The 20,496-nt window shown below is 42.8% G+C and overlaps 1 protein-coding gene across 2 annotated transcripts in view; it reads left to right on the plus strand.

The window, feature by feature from the left end:
- Nucleotides 1-20,496, plus strand: part of BCOR (BCL6 corepressor) — a 51,352-nt gene that overhangs the window by 17,963 nt on the left and 12,893 nt on the right. The window contains exons 4-10 of one of the 2 annotated variants that reach the window (XM_018556346.1): nt 1,474-4,245; nt 5,792-5,845; nt 8,391-8,568; nt 14,194-14,463; nt 15,501-15,794; nt 16,038-16,360; nt 19,475-19,705. In XM_018556346.1, the coding sequence (XP_018411848.1) occupies nt 1,474-4,245; nt 5,792-5,845; nt 8,391-8,568; nt 14,194-14,463; nt 15,501-15,794; nt 16,038-16,360; nt 19,475-19,705 (4,122 nt within the window). The remainder of the gene's footprint in view (nt 1-1,473; nt 4,246-5,791; nt 5,846-8,390; nt 8,569-14,193; nt 14,464-15,500; nt 15,795-16,037; nt 16,361-19,474; nt 19,706-20,496) is intronic. The other variant, XM_018556348.1, reaches the window with a different exon arrangement.

The following is a 20,496-nucleotide window of genomic DNA, read 5'->3' on the forward strand; positions in this document are numbered from 1 at the left end:
CAAAAAGTCACGGTTGTTGTTGCCTGCAGGTTAAAGCTATTGTGCAGTAGCCTAAAACTTCAATTCTTTCCAACAACGAGGCCAAAGTTGCTAATCTACTCCTAGAATTCCCTTTCATCAATGTGCAGAATCTAATTAGTGGTTTGATCTTAGACATCTACCTTTTGTGTAGTTCTAGAATAGAAGAAGATAATGATGCATTTAGTGATTACTAGTCTCTATTCCAGATGTTGCTTTATCATTTTGTATTCTTGCATGTCTGAACCTCTGCATTTGGAATAATGACTAATCCAGGGGATAAGGGACTTAGGAGTCATGCCTGGGACTGTCAGTCTTGCAGTGCCTCATGGGATCTGTAGTTCCACAACAGCTGAAGTGCTGAGGTTGCCTACTCCTGGACTAGTCAATTTGTTAAAGGTATATTTGTTTTCTCCGAACATGAATAGGCTGCTGCATATGCAGCTCGGAGTTTTAGTTCCAGGCGGAAATGTCACAAAGGCTACATAATTATGACTTGCTCTCTAGTGCACTCTGATCTCTTGTAAGTAGTTTTTCCATTCTGTATGGACATGGCATTATCATCCATATATTTAATTGAGTCTGCAGTTAGAGAGACATTATGTTTTCAGGTCATTTTTCTCTTTTGCATCCTTGATCAAGGTTACATGATGTCACACTCAACCATAGGGCCTTACTTAATAGGTAAAACAGGTTGACACTAATGTCAGGGCGTACATCTACTCTGATGGCAGGTTGTGACACTATCAGTTCTGTTTTACAGGCAAATTGATCTCTATTAAGGTGGCCATACACTGTACAACCATCGCAAGACCTTAGTCTTGCAATGGTTGTAAAGGGATTAAAAAAACGTACGCTCTGCCCATCTTGGACGGGCAGATCGCACTCTCGATCATCGCAAGCCACGCCCCCTGAGGGGCGGGCTTGCGATGACTGTAATGAGGGGCGGGCATACGCTGACTGCAAACGGGCAGTGTGCGCGTGCGCACACTGGCCCGTTCGGCAGTCGACGAACCAGCAGGCCATCAACTCGCCGAGAATCGTACGATTCCCGGCGGGTTTTCAAACATGCTGGTTCGATGGAAGACGTGCGACCGTACAGTAGAAACGGTCGCACGCCTTCCATACACTGCACGATTCTCGTACGATCGCGGGATTTCCCGCGATTCTCGTACGAGAATCGTGCAGTGTATGGGCACCTTTAGAGTTGTAGGGCGTTCTTCACAAAATAGTGGGTTCCTTATTGTAGTAGTGTAGAAAGTTTCTATGCCCTGTAACCCTTAAAATGAATTTAGTCCAATTGACTATGGCCATCCATTCTCTTGAAATGGTTTTAAGTTTATCTAATGCTTAGGTTTAGGTTCAGGTCAAATCTCCAATTTATTATAACAGTGGTTGGTATCCTTTTTACATATTTGATTCTCTTTTTCTTGTTTATCTCGTTTTGTTATGAAGGTGGATGCCGCAGCTGTACACAGAATGGATGGCTTAACAACTCTTGGCATGGACCGAAATGGACTTATGCAGGATAGTTTGCGGGTACCAGGTGGCATGATCTATTCTAGTTTATGTGGTCTTGGCTCCGATAAAGTCCGAGAACCTTCCAACCAAATTCCAGGCCTTGGATATGCACCTGACCGAAATCCTGATCTTCAGTTTAAGCCAAATGGCGCTGATACAATGGAGAACTCTTCTATAACTGGAAAACAGCCAAATGGCTTTAATTCCTTGTTTAAAACCCCACCAGGACTGCAGAAGACATCTGTCCCTACCAGTGAGTCACTCGTTTTGGACAGAACATCAAATGACAAGCAGAGTCCACTAGGTGTGAATGGTGCTAATTACTTACGGATTCCATGGATGCACCCTTATATGGACAATACTACTCCAGCTATGTACCCTTTCATCGATTCACCAAATAAGTATTCTTTAAATATGTATAAAGCATTTCTACCTCAGCAGTCTGCTTACAGTTTGCCGCAGCATTTGACCTACTCGCCTGTCTGTACAAGCGGTGAGCGCTTTGTATACCTTCCACCTTCCCATTATGTTAGTCCCCACATGCCTTCAACTTTGGCACCACCCATGAGGATTCCTGCACCATCAGCAGCTCCTGCAATGCCCACTACTGTTCACTGTCTTGAAAAGAATTTACCCTGGAAAATGGGAGTTGGCACAGGGTCCACTATTGATCCACATGCATATCCACACATCCAAACCAATAAGCAACCTAGGGTTCCCTGTTCAAAGTCTGTAGCAAACAGCATCTCTCCAGAAGCCTCACTGTTGCTAGCACCTTCTCAGAGACCATCTCCAAGACATCACCAGCAGGGTCAACCTGTTGGGGACAGCTATTCAGATTTTCAAACGTCCTATGGCAAAATCTCAACCCCTCCTACTTCTGTTGTTCACACCAAATCCCACAATAGTGTGATCAGTGAGCTTACACCTTTAAGGCCATCTAGCACGAAAACCAATAAGGGTGTTGAAAGTGACACTGTGCAGACAACAGCACCCTCTAAAAAGCATTTAAAGGAAAGAAAAGAAAGCAGGTCTCCTTGCTTGGTGGAAAAGCAGACGCCACCTCACAAAGATGGAGCGGAGAAGCCACTTGATTTGTCTTCAAAGCTTGGTGATGTGGAGATGTCTGCCATGTTGCTTTCTGGGCATTCTGGAACTAATCTGGGAATGAACACCAGGGACATTCAGAAAGCTGCCCATTCACCGTCTGGGAATGGCAGCTCTGTATACCGACCTGAAATTATTAGCACTGCTTCATCGTCATGGGTAGTACCTGGCATGACTGGCACAGAAGATATGAATGGCATGATGATGCCACTAAAAAACAAAGCTTTGGAAAGGGTGATGCCACAGCAAAGAAGTTCCTCATGTCCTCGTATGGGCAACTCTGAAGGAGTAATCAGTAGCACTGCCAGTTGTGTGTCTAGTGCAGGCCGTCCGGCATCTGCTTCACCTGCACCAAATGCCAACGGGGAAATAAAAAGCCCTGCAGAGAACAGCAAGGCTGTCACACAACAGGTGCAGTCTGCAAGTACACCTAGTAGGAGCAGCAAGGCACCAAAGACTTCTGTCTTAGAGTCAACCTTAAAAGTGAGTGAAAGTGGTTTACCTCCTGCTCCTATGTTCTTGGCTCAGAATGAACCCTTCTGCTCCACCCCTTTGGCCTATCCAAGCAGTTTTATCCCATACCAAGTTTCTGAGAGTCTTGCTTTATCTCATTTACACTTACATGGCAAAGCTCCTGTGTATCCCCACCCTGTCTTGTTGCCAAATGGAAGCCTTTTCCCCGGTCCAATGGCACCAAAGCCAGGAATTCCCTACAGCATACCAACAACCAGGGATTATATGACCTACCAAGATACCTTGGGCATGGTCCATCCAATTCTGCTACCACCTCATGCTATGGAAATAAGCAAAGATGACAAGGCTGAGAGGAGGTCAAGGTCACACGAGAGACCTCGATACGAGGAACCCGTTAGCCGTAGCAGATTGTTGGATATATCTGACTCGACTCCAAAGCAACATTTTGAGGTTACAGTAGAAAAGACGGTGAAATCCCACCAGCCATCTGCGATATCCGGAAAGCATGCTTCAAAGACAGACATGTTGTGTTCTAATGGTGGGGAAAAAGACACAAAGGCTGACAATCATTTCACGGTCAATGGTTATGGGCCTGAAAAACCTGTAATGAACGATCATCAGAAATCAGAGCAGGTCTCACAACAGCGGGATATGGTGACACTTGGAGATGAAATAGTTAGGGAGGAAATTTCAAGGAAAAGTGACTTTCATGAATCTTTTCATGTCCCCAGACCATCTCAGAGCTCCCCCGTTTTTCCTTATAGACAGGAGAACCTTTCAGGACACCAAAGCATGGATTGCACTGCAGCTGAGCCTTGTGCTCGCTTCATGGTTCCTAGTCAAAATCGAGATTCGCCGGCTGGATTTTATGGCCACCCACAGGAAAAACTGCAGCAGTTTTTGACAAATGGCCATTTAGATTCTGAAATGGCTGAAAGACTCGGCAAAGATACTTGTGATGAATTTGAAACTATAAATGGGAAACTTGTGAAAACGACAAAGTCCTCAAAATTAACTAAAAGGATTGCAAACTCCGCCGGCTACGTGGGGGATCGGTTTAAATGCCTGACTACTGAATTGTACGCAGACTCAACCCAACTAAGTCGTGAACAAAGGGCTTTGCAGGTGAGTGCATCAGATTTCAGTTTGTGTGTCTTGTTAATGTATTGCTTTTGTGTAACTGCAGACTTTTCATGATGGTGTACACACAACTTCAACCAAGCGGATATACCACGCCACATCCGTATTCTAACTTAAAGCTGGCTGAAAAATTAGATCAATGTCCACTAATTGTGTACTGATGGCAGATCTTTAAAGGGAACCTGTCAAGGATAGAAATATGGGAGCTGTGATTTCTGAATTATTTTAGAAGATGCAAGAAAACTGAGCTGTCTTGTCTATCCTTGTTTGTCTACTCTGGTTTCTCTTAAGATCCCATAAGTCTTTTACTAAAGATTTCCGTGGAGAGGAACAACGGAGTTTCAAATAACTCGGGGGTAGGCAACCTTGGCACTCCAGCTGTTGTGGAACTATGAGCTGTCCCATGAGGCATTGACAGCCACAGGCATGACTCCTAGAGGCAAAGGCATGATGATTTGTAACTTCAACACAACTGGAGTGTCAAGGTTGCCTACCCCTGGTGTACTTGGTGAAACCTGGAACAAGCATGTGCATGTCACGATACCTGATCTGCACTCATTTATTCAAAGCTGGTGAGAGCCCTGATGCTCACACCTACAAAAATCATTCGGAATCTTCAGCTCCCACGTTGCTCCTTTAACCGATTCCTTTTAATTCAACATAAGTGATTTGAGTTTTGCAAGTTCCCCAAGTAATAACCAGCTGATTTTGTTTGATTTGTCACTCTACCTGTGACTATGTCCAGTACCTCAAATGGCAAACATTTTCCAGTATGCTGCATGGGATCCCTTGGAGGTGGCCAATGGCTTTTTAAATACCATGCCCTGTTTAAATCACAGATGATCCTTTTCATTGTTTTAAAATAGTAGTCCAAAATTTGATATGCCATGATTGCACAGCGTAGCTGCTGGAGTGACGTCAATTTGAAGCCCCATACGGTTCCTTTCTGAGATCACCCCTAACTTGCATCCGGTTTGCTTAAACCATGCCCTCTGGTAGAATGTTTTACCTGGTGCATAAACTTGAATTCATTTTAGGCGGTCAGCCGTTGCCACCTAGCAATGCATTTCAAGGAGCTTGTACTAATGAATTCTGCACCCCTAGACTTTTGTCATCTCCACTTTGGCATATGCATAAACCTTTCTAAGAGATAACTAAAGCACAAAATGGCTTGCTTTCTGACGAATAGTCTTGCTGGTTGTTGGCCTGCGATGTCAGTGTGTGTGTGTGCGTGCTTTTATTTTATATCCTATTTATCTGAAACCTAAATAACTTCTTGTTTTCAAGTTTCAATAAGCGCTGAAAGTTAATTGAAATAATATTGTGTTTCACCTACTGCTGAATTGGCTTTAATGTTTGCCGCAAACTTCGCACAAAGTTAAAATTGATTGTTTGTAGTAAGTACTGCTTCTTTAGCAAGTTGGCCAATTTGCGCCAAGCTGTATTAAACTGTTCATATCAAATGTATTTGCTGCATTGAAATTGGGTGATTATCTAGACAATGTATTAAGTGCCCATTTTAATTACTTAGATGGAAGGCTTACAAGAGGACAGTATTTTAAGTCCACCTGCTGCTTACAGTGAGGTCAGTCTTTCAAATTTTAATTATTTAGATGCTTCTGCATTCTTCCTTCATTTACTAGTATGTGATAAGCCATGGTCATTTGTGTTTTGAAATCTATCGCCACACATGTGCGTTTTGCTAATTGGACACTTCCCTTGCATGTAACAGTGCATCCAAATATTCTTCTACTTTAATTTTACACATTCTTAATGTTTTTTTGCTCTGTTCTATATGAATTTTTGTGTTTTGTGGGGATGAAATGTGTCAGGCGTATGTGCTTTTAACTGTTCTATTTTAAGATCAACATTTGCCTGGATTTTTTAAGCATGCTTATGCATTTTAAATGGCTGCACCGTGATGCTCAATCTTGTACAAGAGGTCGGCAGGTCTCCATGAATTTGTGATGTCATTCACGTCCCGTTCATTTATAGGTGTCCACAGGGACAGGGGGACATCATCATCATGATGATGATGTGTTTTGCATTTGTGTGTAGTGAGTCGGTAGACTGCATTCTCCGAAAGAGTACTACAGCCAAATGTCTTCCTCTGCAGTGTATGTAAACAGGTACCCTTTAAAGGGTAAGTCTACCCAAATGTTTTTATTCTTAGTCCCCAGCTCTATCTACCTGCCACAGTCTTTACAAGGTGTCTTTTTGTAATCCATTGAATTCTTTACTTTAAATTGCCATTTGCATTATGGCACTTAAGAAGTGAGACTCCCTTGCATAGAATACTTGGTTTAACACCGTGAAAAGCCTTGTAGGGATGTCTCACCATTGTAATCCCTGACACTTTTAAGAGTCTGGCAGCTATTTCAACTTGCTGGAACCCATACAAAGCTAAGATTTTGGTTTATTAGACCCTTTTAATGAGTACGGGTGTCTTTTGCCAAAAAAATAAACGGTTAACTTCATGATCCTCGCATGCAACACATTCTTTTTTCACTCTGGATGTGAATCTAAATAGCTGCAGTATTGTGTTTCTCCATCTACCTGTTGTGAAACCTATTCTGCAGACCATTATGGAAAGATTAAACCTGAATAAATGATCGGTCTTCATGTATACTCCTGAAAATCTCTTTGCACCCCGTTCTGCACGGCTGTGCTCGCAAATAGTTAACGTTCAGCCCCTCCTATATTGCGGAGCCGCTGGCAGCGTGAAGAGAGGGCAGAAGTGTGCTTTTCATGAATAATTTCCAGAGAATGACCGGGCAGCTGCAGTATTAATTCTCCAATGTCGGGAGTCACATCACAAATTCATAACCGCTGTCTTGTTTAAAGGCAACTATACCTGTGGAAATGAGTTGGACTTGGGCTGCGGGCTTAACTCCTTTTACTCCTTTTGATATTTAATTTAAAGAGACTGCTTGCTTTTTTTTCCTGCTGTAACTGTTTTATAGTACTCCAAGATAATCCATTTCTAAAGATTAATACAAGATCCCGCTTAAGGAAAGGTTGCTGACATAGGTCTGCTCGCCCTTTTTACATTTGTCATGGATTACAGGCAAACAATAACCAAATGAATTGTATACATTTTGAAGAGTCTGTCCATGCAACTGTAGAATCTGGTGGGTTGAGTCATGCACAAGGTTTTTTTTTTTTCTGTGTCCCATGGCCTCCAGCTGTGAGATCTCCTTGCCATAGTCATTAGTTGTTCTTGCACACCGTCCCTAGTCTGCTGTTTACACGATTACATCGAGCAAGACCCCCTTGTAATCGCCATAGCAGATGTGCCAGTCTGTAAACTTGACCGCACAGACCTTACCGCCAGAGTCCCAAAGAAACTGTTGGGTAGCTTTCATTCTCCAGTGTTACCTAATGCTGAAATATCAGCTAAAACACACCTAATGGCTATGGATGATAAGGAAATTAGTGTAAACCACTGTGGATCACAATCTATGTATAAAAATAGGTTTATTTTGTAATATCCCCGGGGACCGCTTCAAAGATGCAGACTACCCTTATTTTTTTTTCATTCTTATAATATACCTGGTTTTCTGCCAGGTGCAAATAGTGCGGTCCATTTGGTCATAGCGAAGCATAAAGCAGCTGTGACCACAAACTAGGAGTCATTCCACAGAATAGATGTCAAAGTGTGCCTGTTGGGTTAGAAATTCCCTACTTGTGGTCCCCATGTGGCAGCAGACTTGCACATGAATATATAAGTATATTACTCCTAAATCTAAAGATACATTCTGAATCGTGAATATTTGTTAATTGAGGGATGTTCTACCTTTTGTGTGTTTTTAAGCTCGCCTCATTTTTATGGGTATAGTCTGCATGCAGTCACAATAAGCCAGCCTGGTGTAACTAATATTAAGGTAGGGCAAAGAGCAGAACTGGTGCCCAAAGTGCAGTTACCTATAGTGGCAAAATCGAGCAGTCGGTGAATAAAATGTGACTGATCGGTTGCTATGGGTTATTGTACTTGGCACATTGCTCTTTGCCTTATTAAAGTCACCCGATATGTATTCATTGTTTTGTATTGTCATTGCATAGTGTTTTCTTTATTTTTATTAACGTATGTAGCGAAGGACTTTGTTTGTTCATTACCCTTTTCTTTTTAGCGTGCTATGATGCGATTTTCTGAGCTTGAAATGAAAGAGCGAGACAACCACACACCTACCAAAGACTTGGAAACTTGCAAATACAATCAGCTCGAGCGCGATGAAGCCAAGCCTCTCTTAGAATACAACAAGCCAGTCTCTACAGTGCTGGGAGAATCCGTCATCAGTCTAACGGAAGGTGAGGAAAATAGAATGCAGAGCGCAAGGAGTCTGCTAGTGACTAGGAAACGTCCGTCTGAAGCCTCTGACTTGTTGGGCTTGAGTACGAATTGAATGCGTGTTTCATTTGACTTGGCGTTTTCCAGGCACTGGTACAATAAAGATACTAGAGCAGGGGGATTAGGTGATATCGAGCACGTGGGCATCCTGCCAATAGCCAGACGTCAGTATCTTGAGGTTTTCTTTAAGACCTCAGTAGTGTTCACCAAAGCCTCATATAATCCACTCTGGTTAGCTCTGTCCTGCTGTTTGTGAGTTTTCTCTAAATGCTAGAAGCTGCTTTTATAGATAAATCTTCAGTGTTTTATGGCTATAGATTGTGAGCAGAGTATAAATCCATTTGGTGAATAGACGGAGCTTTTAATATATCTCGCTTTTACCTACAATGTGAGTGGTTAGGGTTGCAGATCCATTGAGTCTGAAGCTTATTGTTACACAGCTAGTATAATGTAACAAGGCATTCATTCCAGAGGCGATTTCATCGGATATTTCAATTCAGCAGCGCCTCAGTCGTGAAGCAGTCTGTACTTCAGGGGATGCTAATATTCTAAGAGCATGCTACTATGTATCCATCGCCAAGAAATCTGTATACTTCTTACAGTTTGATGTTTCTCAATGAGCAAACACAGGGATGTGACTTCCTTGTTTCCCTTCACTTTTCTCTTTTATTTATGAAATGTATCTGGCCCAGCCTTGCCCTGTGGTTCTTACTCCAGTGATGTCATTGACATTGTGTGCAAGAAAGACCAGACCCACGTCAGCAAATTAGGAAAACTATCACACCTCCAAATGATTGTAGAGCTCATAAAGGGTGGGGGTGGGGGGTGCACAAGACCATAAAACCAAACATATACAGTATATAGTTCAATTCACAAAGCTTTACACAAGGATACACATCTTTATATCCAGCCTTGTCCAGTCTCATTGGACTCAACTAGAAATAACAGTCACTTTTTTGAAAATAAGGATCCTTATTTGGTGTTTTTATTGTGCTTAAAAATATGGTAAAAATTAAGGTTAGAGAAAGCATTTCTTGAAATAGATCCCCTTTACCATGATGGAAAGAAATTAAGCCCCTCGTTCTTTTCAGCTCAAAGAAGAATTGAATCTGGGACCAATTTTTTTCTTGATGAGCTTCCAGGTGTTTGCATCAGAGTCAGAACAAAGCGCCATTCATGTATGAAAGCGGCAATGTCCCTTTAAAACTGACCTTTAAGGCTGTGAATATGCAGCCGCTCATGTCACGGATATCCTTGCGTGTCTGCACAATCTCCAGTGTGTCTATTAATGTTGAGTGCACATTAGTGGCACAATAGGGGTTAGGGTTACTGTACAATGCCTGGTTAATGGGTATTGGCGCTCCATCTGTGTTAATTGCCACTCGAGCCCGGATCGCTGGGCGCTGTGAATCCCCCGCTGTGCGTCCTATTCAGAAACCCGTGTGCTATTTTGCGATTGTAGCTGAAATCGTCTCAACCTGTGTATGCTGCTTCAGTGTGTAGAGGGGAATATTTTCCGTTTCATTACCACCTCGCAGCTCTGCAGTGTGAAACAGCTGCTTGCCAATGTTTTCCCTTCACAGGTCTTAACTCTTTCCTGTGCTGCTTTATGCAGTGAAACTTCATGGAATGATGTGTAATAAGACCTGGAGCTTAATATAGATGCACATATTACTCTGTGATTCCGCGGCTGTTAACCATTACTTGGCCCAGCTTTAATCTACCCAATACTGAGAAACAGTTTGTTTCTATGATGACAAATTCAAATATATACTGTCTACTTCTGTACCCATGGTTGTATGTACTGTCTGCTTCTGCACCCATGGTTGTACATAGTGTCTGCTTCTATACCTATGGTTGTACGTACTGTCTCCTTCTATGCCCACGCTTGTATATAGTGTCTGCTTCTATACCCACGCTTGTTTATAGTGTTTGCTTCTATACCCACGCTTGTACATACTGTCTGCTTCTATACCCATTGTTGTACGTACTGTCTGCTTCTGTACCCATTGTTGTATGTAATGTCTGCTTCTATACCCATTGTTGTACGTACTGTCTGCTTCTGTACCCATGGTTGTACATAGTGGTCTGCTTCTGTACCCATGGTTGTACATAGTGGTCTGCTTCTGTACCCATGGTTGTACATACTGTCTGCTTCTGTACCCATGGTTGTACGTACTGTCTGCTTCTGTACCCATGGTTGTACGTACTGTCTGCTTCTGTACCCATGGTTGTACGTACTGTCTGCTTCTGTACCCATGGTTGTACGTACTGTCTGCTTCTGTACCCATGGTTGTACGTACTGTCTGCTTCTGTACCCATGGTTGTACGTACTGTCTGCTTCTGTACCCATGGTTGTACATAGTGTCTGCTTCTGTACCCATGGTTGTACATAGTGTCTGCTTCTGTACCCATGGTTGTACATAGTGTCTGCTTCTGTACCCATGGTTGTACATAGTGTTTGCTTTTGTATCCATGGTTCTCCATTGGCAGGACTCATCTGGCTGGGCCACCAGGCTGCGCCTATTCACTAGGCCAAATATTCCTTCCTGTGCACTTAAGAATAAAACAATACCTAATTTTTTTTTTTGGCACCTACCTAACGGTTCTTCTTACTGACCACTATTGAGCATTTATGTCTGGCCCGTGCATTCTGAATAATAACAAATGCTTAGTAGAACATTTACATTTTATTAAGCAGCAAATGATTCTACAGTACAGGCATTGTCAAGGATTACTAATATGTGATATTTTTAGAAGAGATCCATCTATGTTGGGATGCACAGTGATGTAAAGGCTTTTTCTTGAGTAAGGTCTTTCAGTAAGTGGCCTGAAGCTCTCAGGATAGTTGCTGACAGGTATGCATTTATGGAGCCTTGAATAGATAGTTTTACGTCTCCGTAGTTACCGTCTAACCTGTCCTATGGTGGAGGTGAAGTCCACAAAGAGTGCCGTCCATTGATTTACACCTCCCAGCTTATTAACTTCCAGGATAGAGCTCGAGGCTGTGTTCTGAAACAAAGAAGCTGTTACGATAAGTCCTCAATGGAGTATAGCGTACAACACAATGGGTCTCCTTTCTTTACCCAGCAAAAGGGATTTTACTTTACTTTCCTGACCTGGACCTTATTAAAGCAAACTATTTCAGTGTATTGCATTCTTGTCCTTTGAGAGACCGGAGAGATCCTTGCACTGAAAATTGCACTGCCGGTGTGGCTGTTTTTCTCGAACAGTGTGGGAAGTCTGGCCATAAATATTCATAGAACTGGATAGACATCCAGATATGGCAGCACCTCCCCTCTCACAGTCTCAACACGACTAATTTGAGCTGGACTCGGACGTCACACGGCTCTCTTCTCCCCTGTAGAAGTTAATGAGCTGCAGGCCACGAGCTGTAAATCACTGAGCAGCGTCCTTTTGCAAGTACGAAGAGTTCTGCTCATTCCTGGAGAATTTTTTTTAATCTCATCATTTTCACTAGCATTCATTTTGCGCGTGTGTCGCCACCAGTTCCCCATCTTGCCCAAATAAATAAAGGATGTAACAGGATCGTCATTAAGTGCTTTCACATTGTTCCAGGCACTTTGTGGAATGGGGGGGGGGCACTGCAAGAACGGCAACGCGGCTTTTCTGGTTGCCCAGGAGACTTCTAAATGTTGCTATGGCAGTGAGTCTGCGGAGCCTTTCCCCGTTCCGAACGACGGAGATTATGGGCTGCATGTGCCGCATGAGTCATATGATTGTTCTCAGATCAAATGATCGAATGATCTAAGCAACTGGCGTGCAAGCATCACATCTGTGCAAGTCACGTGAGAGCTCAGCACGGGGAGATAATGAAGCAACAGGCAAATTTGAAATCCTGAGACACCAGCGAGCGACTCGAAGTTGCAGAGGAGTTTGTGTGATCTCATTTCTGCTTCCTCTCCAGCGACGCAGAAATGTTGTCGGCGAAGACGCACAGCCCTTCTGTGTATCATCGTTATTTTCCAGGAGACAGATTTGATAGCATTATTGTGTGTACGTGTTGCTTCAGCCGGGAGTTTCCTGGCTTGTCGCTCAATAACGAGGGGGACTTGTAAAGACATTCTGATGCGCACACATTTTTCAGAGCCATAGAAAGCTGTTTGCAGTCAGAGTGGAACTGATGGTGTGCTTTCTGCATTTCTGGTATATGATGTGGTGTGTGAGTGGAAAGTGTCTGTTACTTTTTTTTTCTCTCCTCCCCTGCCAGTAAAAGATATAATGCTGAGATAGCAGAAGAGCTTTGTGAAGCGGGGCTAGTCTAGTGCGGTATTCAGCAAGAAAATCACAAACACGCTTTCCACCCCAATCTACAGAAGGGGGAGTGCATTGTAGGTGTTGGTTGCTGTTGGTGTGTCGGTTTTCAAAGCAGGAAGCAGTGGAATTCTGCAGTCTTAAGATAGGCAGATCACAGAATAAGCAGAGAATATACATAATCATCAGTGTCATCTCCTGCGCCTGCTGACAATTTTTTTTTAGGCTGCTGCTACAAGAACCATCAGCTGCTCATACCTGGCTAACTCATCTGTTCATAATAGCTCTCCTGTCTCAGTCTAGTCCCCTACCTTTTTTGGCTAAGTTGTTAAATATTTTTCTGGTAAAAATTAATAAGTAAGACCCTTCATTATCACTGACAACACAATTTTTTGTTTTTTTTATATTGATAAGTGGTTTGTGCTCAATAAGCTTCAAAGCATCTACAGCGACTGAGGTTTTTTGCCATTTGAACTTTTGGACAAGAAATCTTTCTCTTTCTAGGTAGTCATATCTTTCTAAATATAGTTATTTGATCAGGGCAGTCCTTCAATATTACAGGTATAGCTTTCAAATATTTATGAGCCGGTGTGCTTTCTTTCAATCCAAATCTAGCCATCAAATCAAAAAAGTTATGATCGAACGAGGCGGGAAAGCTCTTTGCGATATTTTGTCCATATAGTTTCACGTATTGATGATTGAATGATCCTTTACAAAAGCGGCTTGCTTGATAGTTTGTATCTAAGAGAGATCAAATATGGACCTCCTATGATGGAAATTGTATATGACTATCATTACAGAGTTTGCTTGCTCCAAAGTAACTGACAACCCAGACATGTTGCTGTCCTATTGCTATCAAAGGTCAAATCTTAATTTCTCTGTGGCAGAAATAACAAACTGTCAGTGTTGACTGTATAGGAATGCATACTATGTATAGGAAGCAGTGAGTTTAATCTAGAAGCCGCTGGACAATGCAAATGAGCCGGGAGATGTGTAGGTACGCTGGCTACTTTGTTATCTTTTGAAACAATACCTGTAATCATAGGATATAATCATCCCTGTTGCAAAATGTAATCTCAACTTGCGTGATTTTATAAAATCAAATCTCTTTTCATATAGATTTTTTTTCTAATAATCACCAAGCCTCAGGGCACCAGCATACTAGTGACCTTGACTTCCGACTGCTTTTGCGCACGTGCTTCATCAGAGGGAGCCGGTTACGTGCAATTTGTTCAGCTCTGCCTTAAATGCTTGTTGAAATGAAATTGATGAATGTGTTTCATTTTACTAACGGCACCTGCATTTTCCAGGTGATGTGACACTTTCTTGTGGCGGCGTGATTGAAACCTCTCGGTATCAAGAAAAAGAGGCCCCCAATGAGGACTGTCCTTCAGTCAAACTGATTTTCTCCGATGCCTTGAAACTGAAACTAGAAGCCACGACAGACACTGGCAACCAAGGGCAAAGCGTGGGACTGAAGCGCAAACACCCTGGAGAGACCTTGACGGAAAATCTAGACAAACGGCCTAATTGCAGAGACGAGACGCAGGATGACACCAGAGTGAAAAGGAAAAAGACTGGTGAGTAGGCTTCCGGGGTCTTGAAACAGCAGATTACCGCAGCTGTAATGTCCCTTGAGGGAGACCGAGGCAGACGTCGGTGAGGTTTTGTAACCAGGAGTTAAACAGGCAGAAGATACCACTTCCTTTTTTTTTTTCTGCTCTTGTTCTTTCATTTCTTGAAATTCCGTGACCTTTTGGAGAACTGATCATTGCACCAACTGTGCATATTCAGAAGCAAACCACTTTTAGTGGCAGCATCTTCCTTTTCCTGCCCTTCAGAAATGGTTATGCTTCTCTGCATAAACTGCTGATGCTTTAAAGTGTTTCTCTACCCAAATCTTTCTTTATAGAATGGGGGAAGATTAGAACCCTTGGCAGGTTTACTGTTTTTCAGGGCTCTGTTAGAGATTCTCTCTCACTTCCTGTTCTGGGGATAACGTTTTACCAGACAGAAAGTAAAGGAAAATCTGCAACAGGATAGCAAACACTAAAAAGCTGACAGTGGTTCTCACATTCTCCTACTTCACTTTTGAAAAAGCATTTCTACTTCTGTCTGTTACTGAACAATGCCCCACTCACTCCCTGTCCTGAGGACAACTTTTTAACCGGACAGAAAGCGAAGGAATCTCTCCAACGGCAGTTCTCAACCCTTCTCCCACACGGTCCAAAATGTTTTGTCTATAGTTACACTTTAAAGCCGTATAGTTACACTATAAAGTCTATAGTTACACAAAAGATGCAAGTATATGGCCACACTATGGGAGATGTAACTTTTAATTACCAATGATGCAGAGTCAGTCATGTCTTTGCAGAGTCTTTCAGTGCCTACGGGGATTTGTAGTTTCACCACAGAAAGAGGGCCAAAGTTTGCCTACACCCCACTGTATACGATACCAAATTTACTGTCACTACCCTGTCTTAAAGTTTAGAAAGGTGATTTTTTTTTATTTGCCTGCCCCGGTCTGTAATGCTTTGTCTGTGTTCATACATAAAGCCTGTCTCCCGTGGAACCCAATTGAATGACTTAACATGATTTTATAACATTTTCTTTTTAGATGACTGGTCAGAGAGGGATCTGAAAGACTTCTCCAAATTCACAGAAGAGTCCCCCTGCAGTGAAGTCACAAACCTTAAAGTGTGCATTGAGTTAACTGGACTGCACCCCAAAAAACAGCGCCACTTGCAGCACCTCCGAGAGCTGGGCCAGCTGAACCGTAAGGATCTGTGCGATAGCCGTGACATTGCAGACACCGAGGACAAGCAGAGAAGTTTGCGGGAGGAGCTCCTCAAGGCTAAATGTGAAAGCAAAGGAGGCTCTGACCATGTTAAAAACTGCAATTCTGCCCAAGGTACTGCACTGCCTTTCAGGATCTCAGACTGATCTGATATATATTTATTTATGCTTTTGAAGGGAGATAATTGCTGTTTAATTTTTAATGGGATGGGACTAGCTGGGTTGGGAAGGGTTTTTCAGTAAGAATCCATAATCCTTTCTGTTTTCCAGCTGTGCAGAATTTAACTTCTCGCCTTTTTTTTTTTTTCTTCTCCCTCCTCATTTCCTTCCTTTTTATTCCCTCATTCCCTGTCTTCAGACGTTCCAACATCTCCGCATGTGAAAGGCTTTCCACCTGGCTGCCCAAGCAGCAAACGGCAGAGTCAGCCAAACCCCGCCCCAGCCCCCAGGTTAGCAGCCAAGCAGCAGAAGATTAGAGAGGGCCGCAAGGCGTACGTGCCGTGCACAGATGAAGAGGGGGGTCTCCAAGTCACGTCATTGCCTGAGGATTACACCGAGTGCGAGAAGCCCTCTGGAAAACGGCAGTGCAAGACAAAGCACATGACTCCACAGGAAAGGAAGAGGAAAAGATTGCTGCTGGCTGTTGATGACAGCATGGATATAGGAAGCACAGACGAGAAGGTATTGTTTTTGGATTGCGTTCTTCAATGTGGCTAGAATCATGTATTCCAGCAGCTCATATTTTACGTTTTCAAGCATTTTTATTTAAAGGGAACATGTAAGCAATATATGAGTTCTCTTGCATTGCTTTCTACAAATGCATTTTCATCCGTATACTGTTTAATCTCCACATCCTATTCAACCAAGTTCATGCTCTGTTGGCAGTCATACAGTGTATCAGACTCATGGGCACCCCTGTCAGGTACACCGTATACTGTGCCCTCATCAAAGTGGCAGCGAGCTGCAGAGCCATAATGTTCATTCCAGATGGGGGCACATAAAGCAATGCAGTCCACAGAACAATCTCATGGGGGGCTTAATTACATTTGAAGCAGCAAGCCCCACGCATCCTGTTCATTCTGTGTTAGCTCTGTGAACGGGTGAGTGAAATGTGAGCAATGCTGTAGGTGAAGTCAGAGCGTGTGAGTCAGCCTGGAAATACATAAACCATAGGATCAGCATTATAGCCAAGCAACTAGCATTTTTAGAAGGAAGCAGTGGCAGCCTTTGTCTCGTTTAGGACAGGTTGCTTTGAAAGCAGATTTTCTTCGAAGCATTTTGGATGAAAGGGAATAGGTAAAACACCTATGCTCCCTGCCACCATTAGTGCATGTCTTTAGGGAAGAAGGAACGTCAGATGATTTCCCTATTTATCTCAGCTGGGGATCTTGGCTACTCGACACTCAAGCAGATCACGCGGTAGAAACTGAAGCTCTCAATGCGGCCCTTTGAAAGCGGCAGATGAAGATAGCGGTAATGTTTACACATTTCAGCTAGCTCTCCGTCTTGAGCCCATTGGCATGGTTGTACGTTTTTTTCCACGGCGTGTCATGTGCCTCGGCATACTCCTCGTAACCCAAGGCTGCCTTCTGCTTTGTTGGCCTTTCTGAAAGCATATTGTTCTGCAAATCCAGAAAGAGGTTGTCTGCATGTTGAGTCATTTGCTCTATATGTTTATTTCCTCTCATCTTTAATTGCTTGAAATGCAGCGCCTGAAGAATTACTCCAGAGAGGTCCGTAACATATTATTCTGTGCGACAGGCATCATTTCACAACTGAAAGGATTAATAGCTGGTTCTGTGCTAACTACATTGCGGTGCAACAAAGAGGTCACCAGCTTATAGATTTCTAATATTTCCTGCTTCTGTGTAGACATCTTGAAGTCATTCATTCAGTAGCATTGTGCTACGTCTGCGGGCTTCATGCTCACGCTCTCTCCCCCTCTCATTTGGCCTTTTTTTTTTTTTTGCTTTATTTATATACAGCCTCCGTACTGTGTTGATTGCTTGTGCATATCTTATATAGGGAATGGTAAAGACGTGTTAGCGAAATATATTAGTGCTTTTGTTCTAAAATTAATTCAGATGGACATCTAAATGGACTTGAGTGACTTTACATTAAACTCTAGGGTTAGTGATTATCTCAATTAAGCCATCGTTTTACTGTGATCGAAGGCGACCAATCCCATTTCTTTCCACTGCGGCCTTTGATGTCAAACATCTACCAAGTCATAAATTTCCTGTCTTCCAGCCAACAGCTAGATGAAGAGCTCTTAAGCACTCTTAATTTGCCTGCCTCTGTCTAAAGCTTGGCCATACACCTATAGATTATCTGCAGGTTTTCGATGGTCAGATGGGAAAAAGTGCTAAACCATGTGGATGGAGGAATCTCCCGCTGGGCAAAGCTTCAGTATCTTGCTAGTCAGCCTTGCTGGCTCTCAAAATACCCAACAATGTCTGCATCCAATAAGATTGTTCAGGTATTTTGAGATCTAGCGGGGCCGACTAGCAAGATATTGAAGCTTGGCCCAGTGGAAGATTCCTCCATTCACATGGTTTAGCGTAGATGGATGAATCTGTTGCACTTTTTCCATCTAAACATAGAAAAATCTGCATCTATCTAATAGGTGTATGGCCAGCTTTAGTTTACCTATATCTACAGCCTCTGTTGGGCCCAAGTGGGCCCATATTTCTCAGAAACACTGCTGCTGTCTAGGGTTAATGCAGTTCACTGCTCAGGGAGACTTTGCGGACCTTTAAAAGCAGAACTATACTCTCTTCTGTTCCAGCAATGTGATGTCACCAAGCTCCCTTTCCAGCACAAACATTGTTCGGTCGTCTTCAGGGTTTGGTAGCTTTAGCTATCTTGATTGGACCATGCTGGAATGAGGTTTGCTCCCACGCATGTGCACAGGAGTTCTTTCAAACCCGCATATGTCTGGATTGTACACTGAACTGTGCATGAACAATTCCTTTATTGCAGGAAAGACAAAGTATGTATGTAGTGTCCTTCCCAGCAGCACATACTCCCCCTTTCTTTCACTCCTTTTAATGATCCATTTAGCTACAAGAAGCAAAAAAAAAATACCCAGTACTTCCAGGTATGGAGGAATATGTGACTTGCTCCATGTGATAGCATTGCCCAATCAATATGCACCAATACAGACATGGGGGGAGCCCATAGCCCTGTGTAAACTACAAGCTATGTGAATAGTTGCTTTTACAAGGTGGCTTCTTTTGCTGTTGCCAGCAGAACAGAATGGCAGAGGAAGGGGAAAGGGAGTATGTGCTTGGAGGGAACAATTAAAGTGAACCTCTTACTTTGTCCTGAAGAGATCATGTCTCCAGAGAGCCAATCTGCATGCTTGGCCTGGGTCAGTGACTCGGCATAAAGCCATTGAATAAGCATGACAGCCAGGGAATGGGTACTTCAGAAGGATAGGTCGTCAATATTCTCTTTTTACTTCTGCAGTACGGGTTTCCTTTAATGTTTTTCAGTGCAACTTGGTGTAAACAACCATGAATCTGTGCCAATGCGTTAAAGAAAAGCTTTCTATATATAGTATATACATGTGGGCCGTCGTCTTGAATAGACTCTGCAGTAATGATTAGAGACCATATGATCTAAGTTGCTTAGGATGGAATTGGGAAAACGGTTTTTGAGTACATGGCTAAAAAAATACTTTTTCACTCCAAATAATGTGGTTTGGTAATACCGTAAGGTGCCGTATTGATTGATGTGTGAAGTGTGCCTTTTAATGATGGGTCCGTTTTAATCCAAACTATCTAATTACAGGTCATCATAAAGGGCTTCAGGAAACAGATTGAACTCTCACCAGAGAACTCTCCATTAAGAATGGCAGAGCAGATGTCTTTTCTACAGACTCCATCACAGCTGTCTCCACTGCCCAACCACCTTCACGATTCCACACCGTGTCGCCCCATGCCTCCAGAAGCACGCCGCCTCATTGTTAACAAGAATGCAGGGGAGACGCTGTTACAGAGGGCGGCACGACTAGGCTATGAGGTACGTGCTTTGTATTATCTTGTCTATCAATACCCTCTGTACTAAAGACTTGCTGGGTGATCATTATTATTATTCAAGACTCTTGAGTTTGTCGTATGGAAATGTGGCAACTTCAAACTGTTTTTTTTTCTTTTTTTATTACTTTGTTAATGCGACGGTTCTAAAAAAACTTTCTCATCCTGAAACCTAATTGTGAAACCCTCTAGTGGTTTTCATTTTCAGAGAAATGTGTAGTATGATGGTATGAAGACGCTTTCTTCATTACCAAGAATGCACATAGAGGTAGTTTCCAGATACGTTTCCATTAGTCTTCAAACCATGCTTTATTTTGGACGTTCTTAAATGTGAATCGGCTAACGTCAGCGGACTTCACCATTTGTCTTTCTAACAGATTGCCCTTTTATAGGGCAGCAATGCGCAGTTCTGTATTTTGATTGCCTGCAATAACACTTTCATCACATACAGTATAGGCAATAAGCATAAGCAGATTCATAGGTATATACTTCCATGGAATGTTAAAATAAAATTAGAATTGCCATCAGATTCCTGTTTCCTTCTGGAAGCTGGCATACAGCAGATGTTTTCCAAAGGCGCTTTGCTTCCTCTTATTTTTGGAAAGCCTGATGTTTCGATGCGTCAGTAGCCATTGACTTGAATGTAGTTGAATATAGCACAAGCAGAGTTGCATAGCGCAGGCTTAAGGAAGCATCCCTTCCCACCACCTGTGAGGAACTCTGTGTAATCTAAAGTTAATGTAAACTGAATGGACTACCGAAATTAAAGATAACATG

The sequence above is a fragment of the Nanorana parkeri genome, unplaced genomic scaffold (assembly GCF_000935625.1).
Source record: "Nanorana parkeri isolate BGI_ZX_2015 unplaced genomic scaffold, ASM93562v1 scaffold234, whole genome shotgun sequence".
NCBI lineage: Eukaryota > Metazoa > Chordata > Amphibia > Anura > Dicroglossidae > Nanorana > Nanorana parkeri.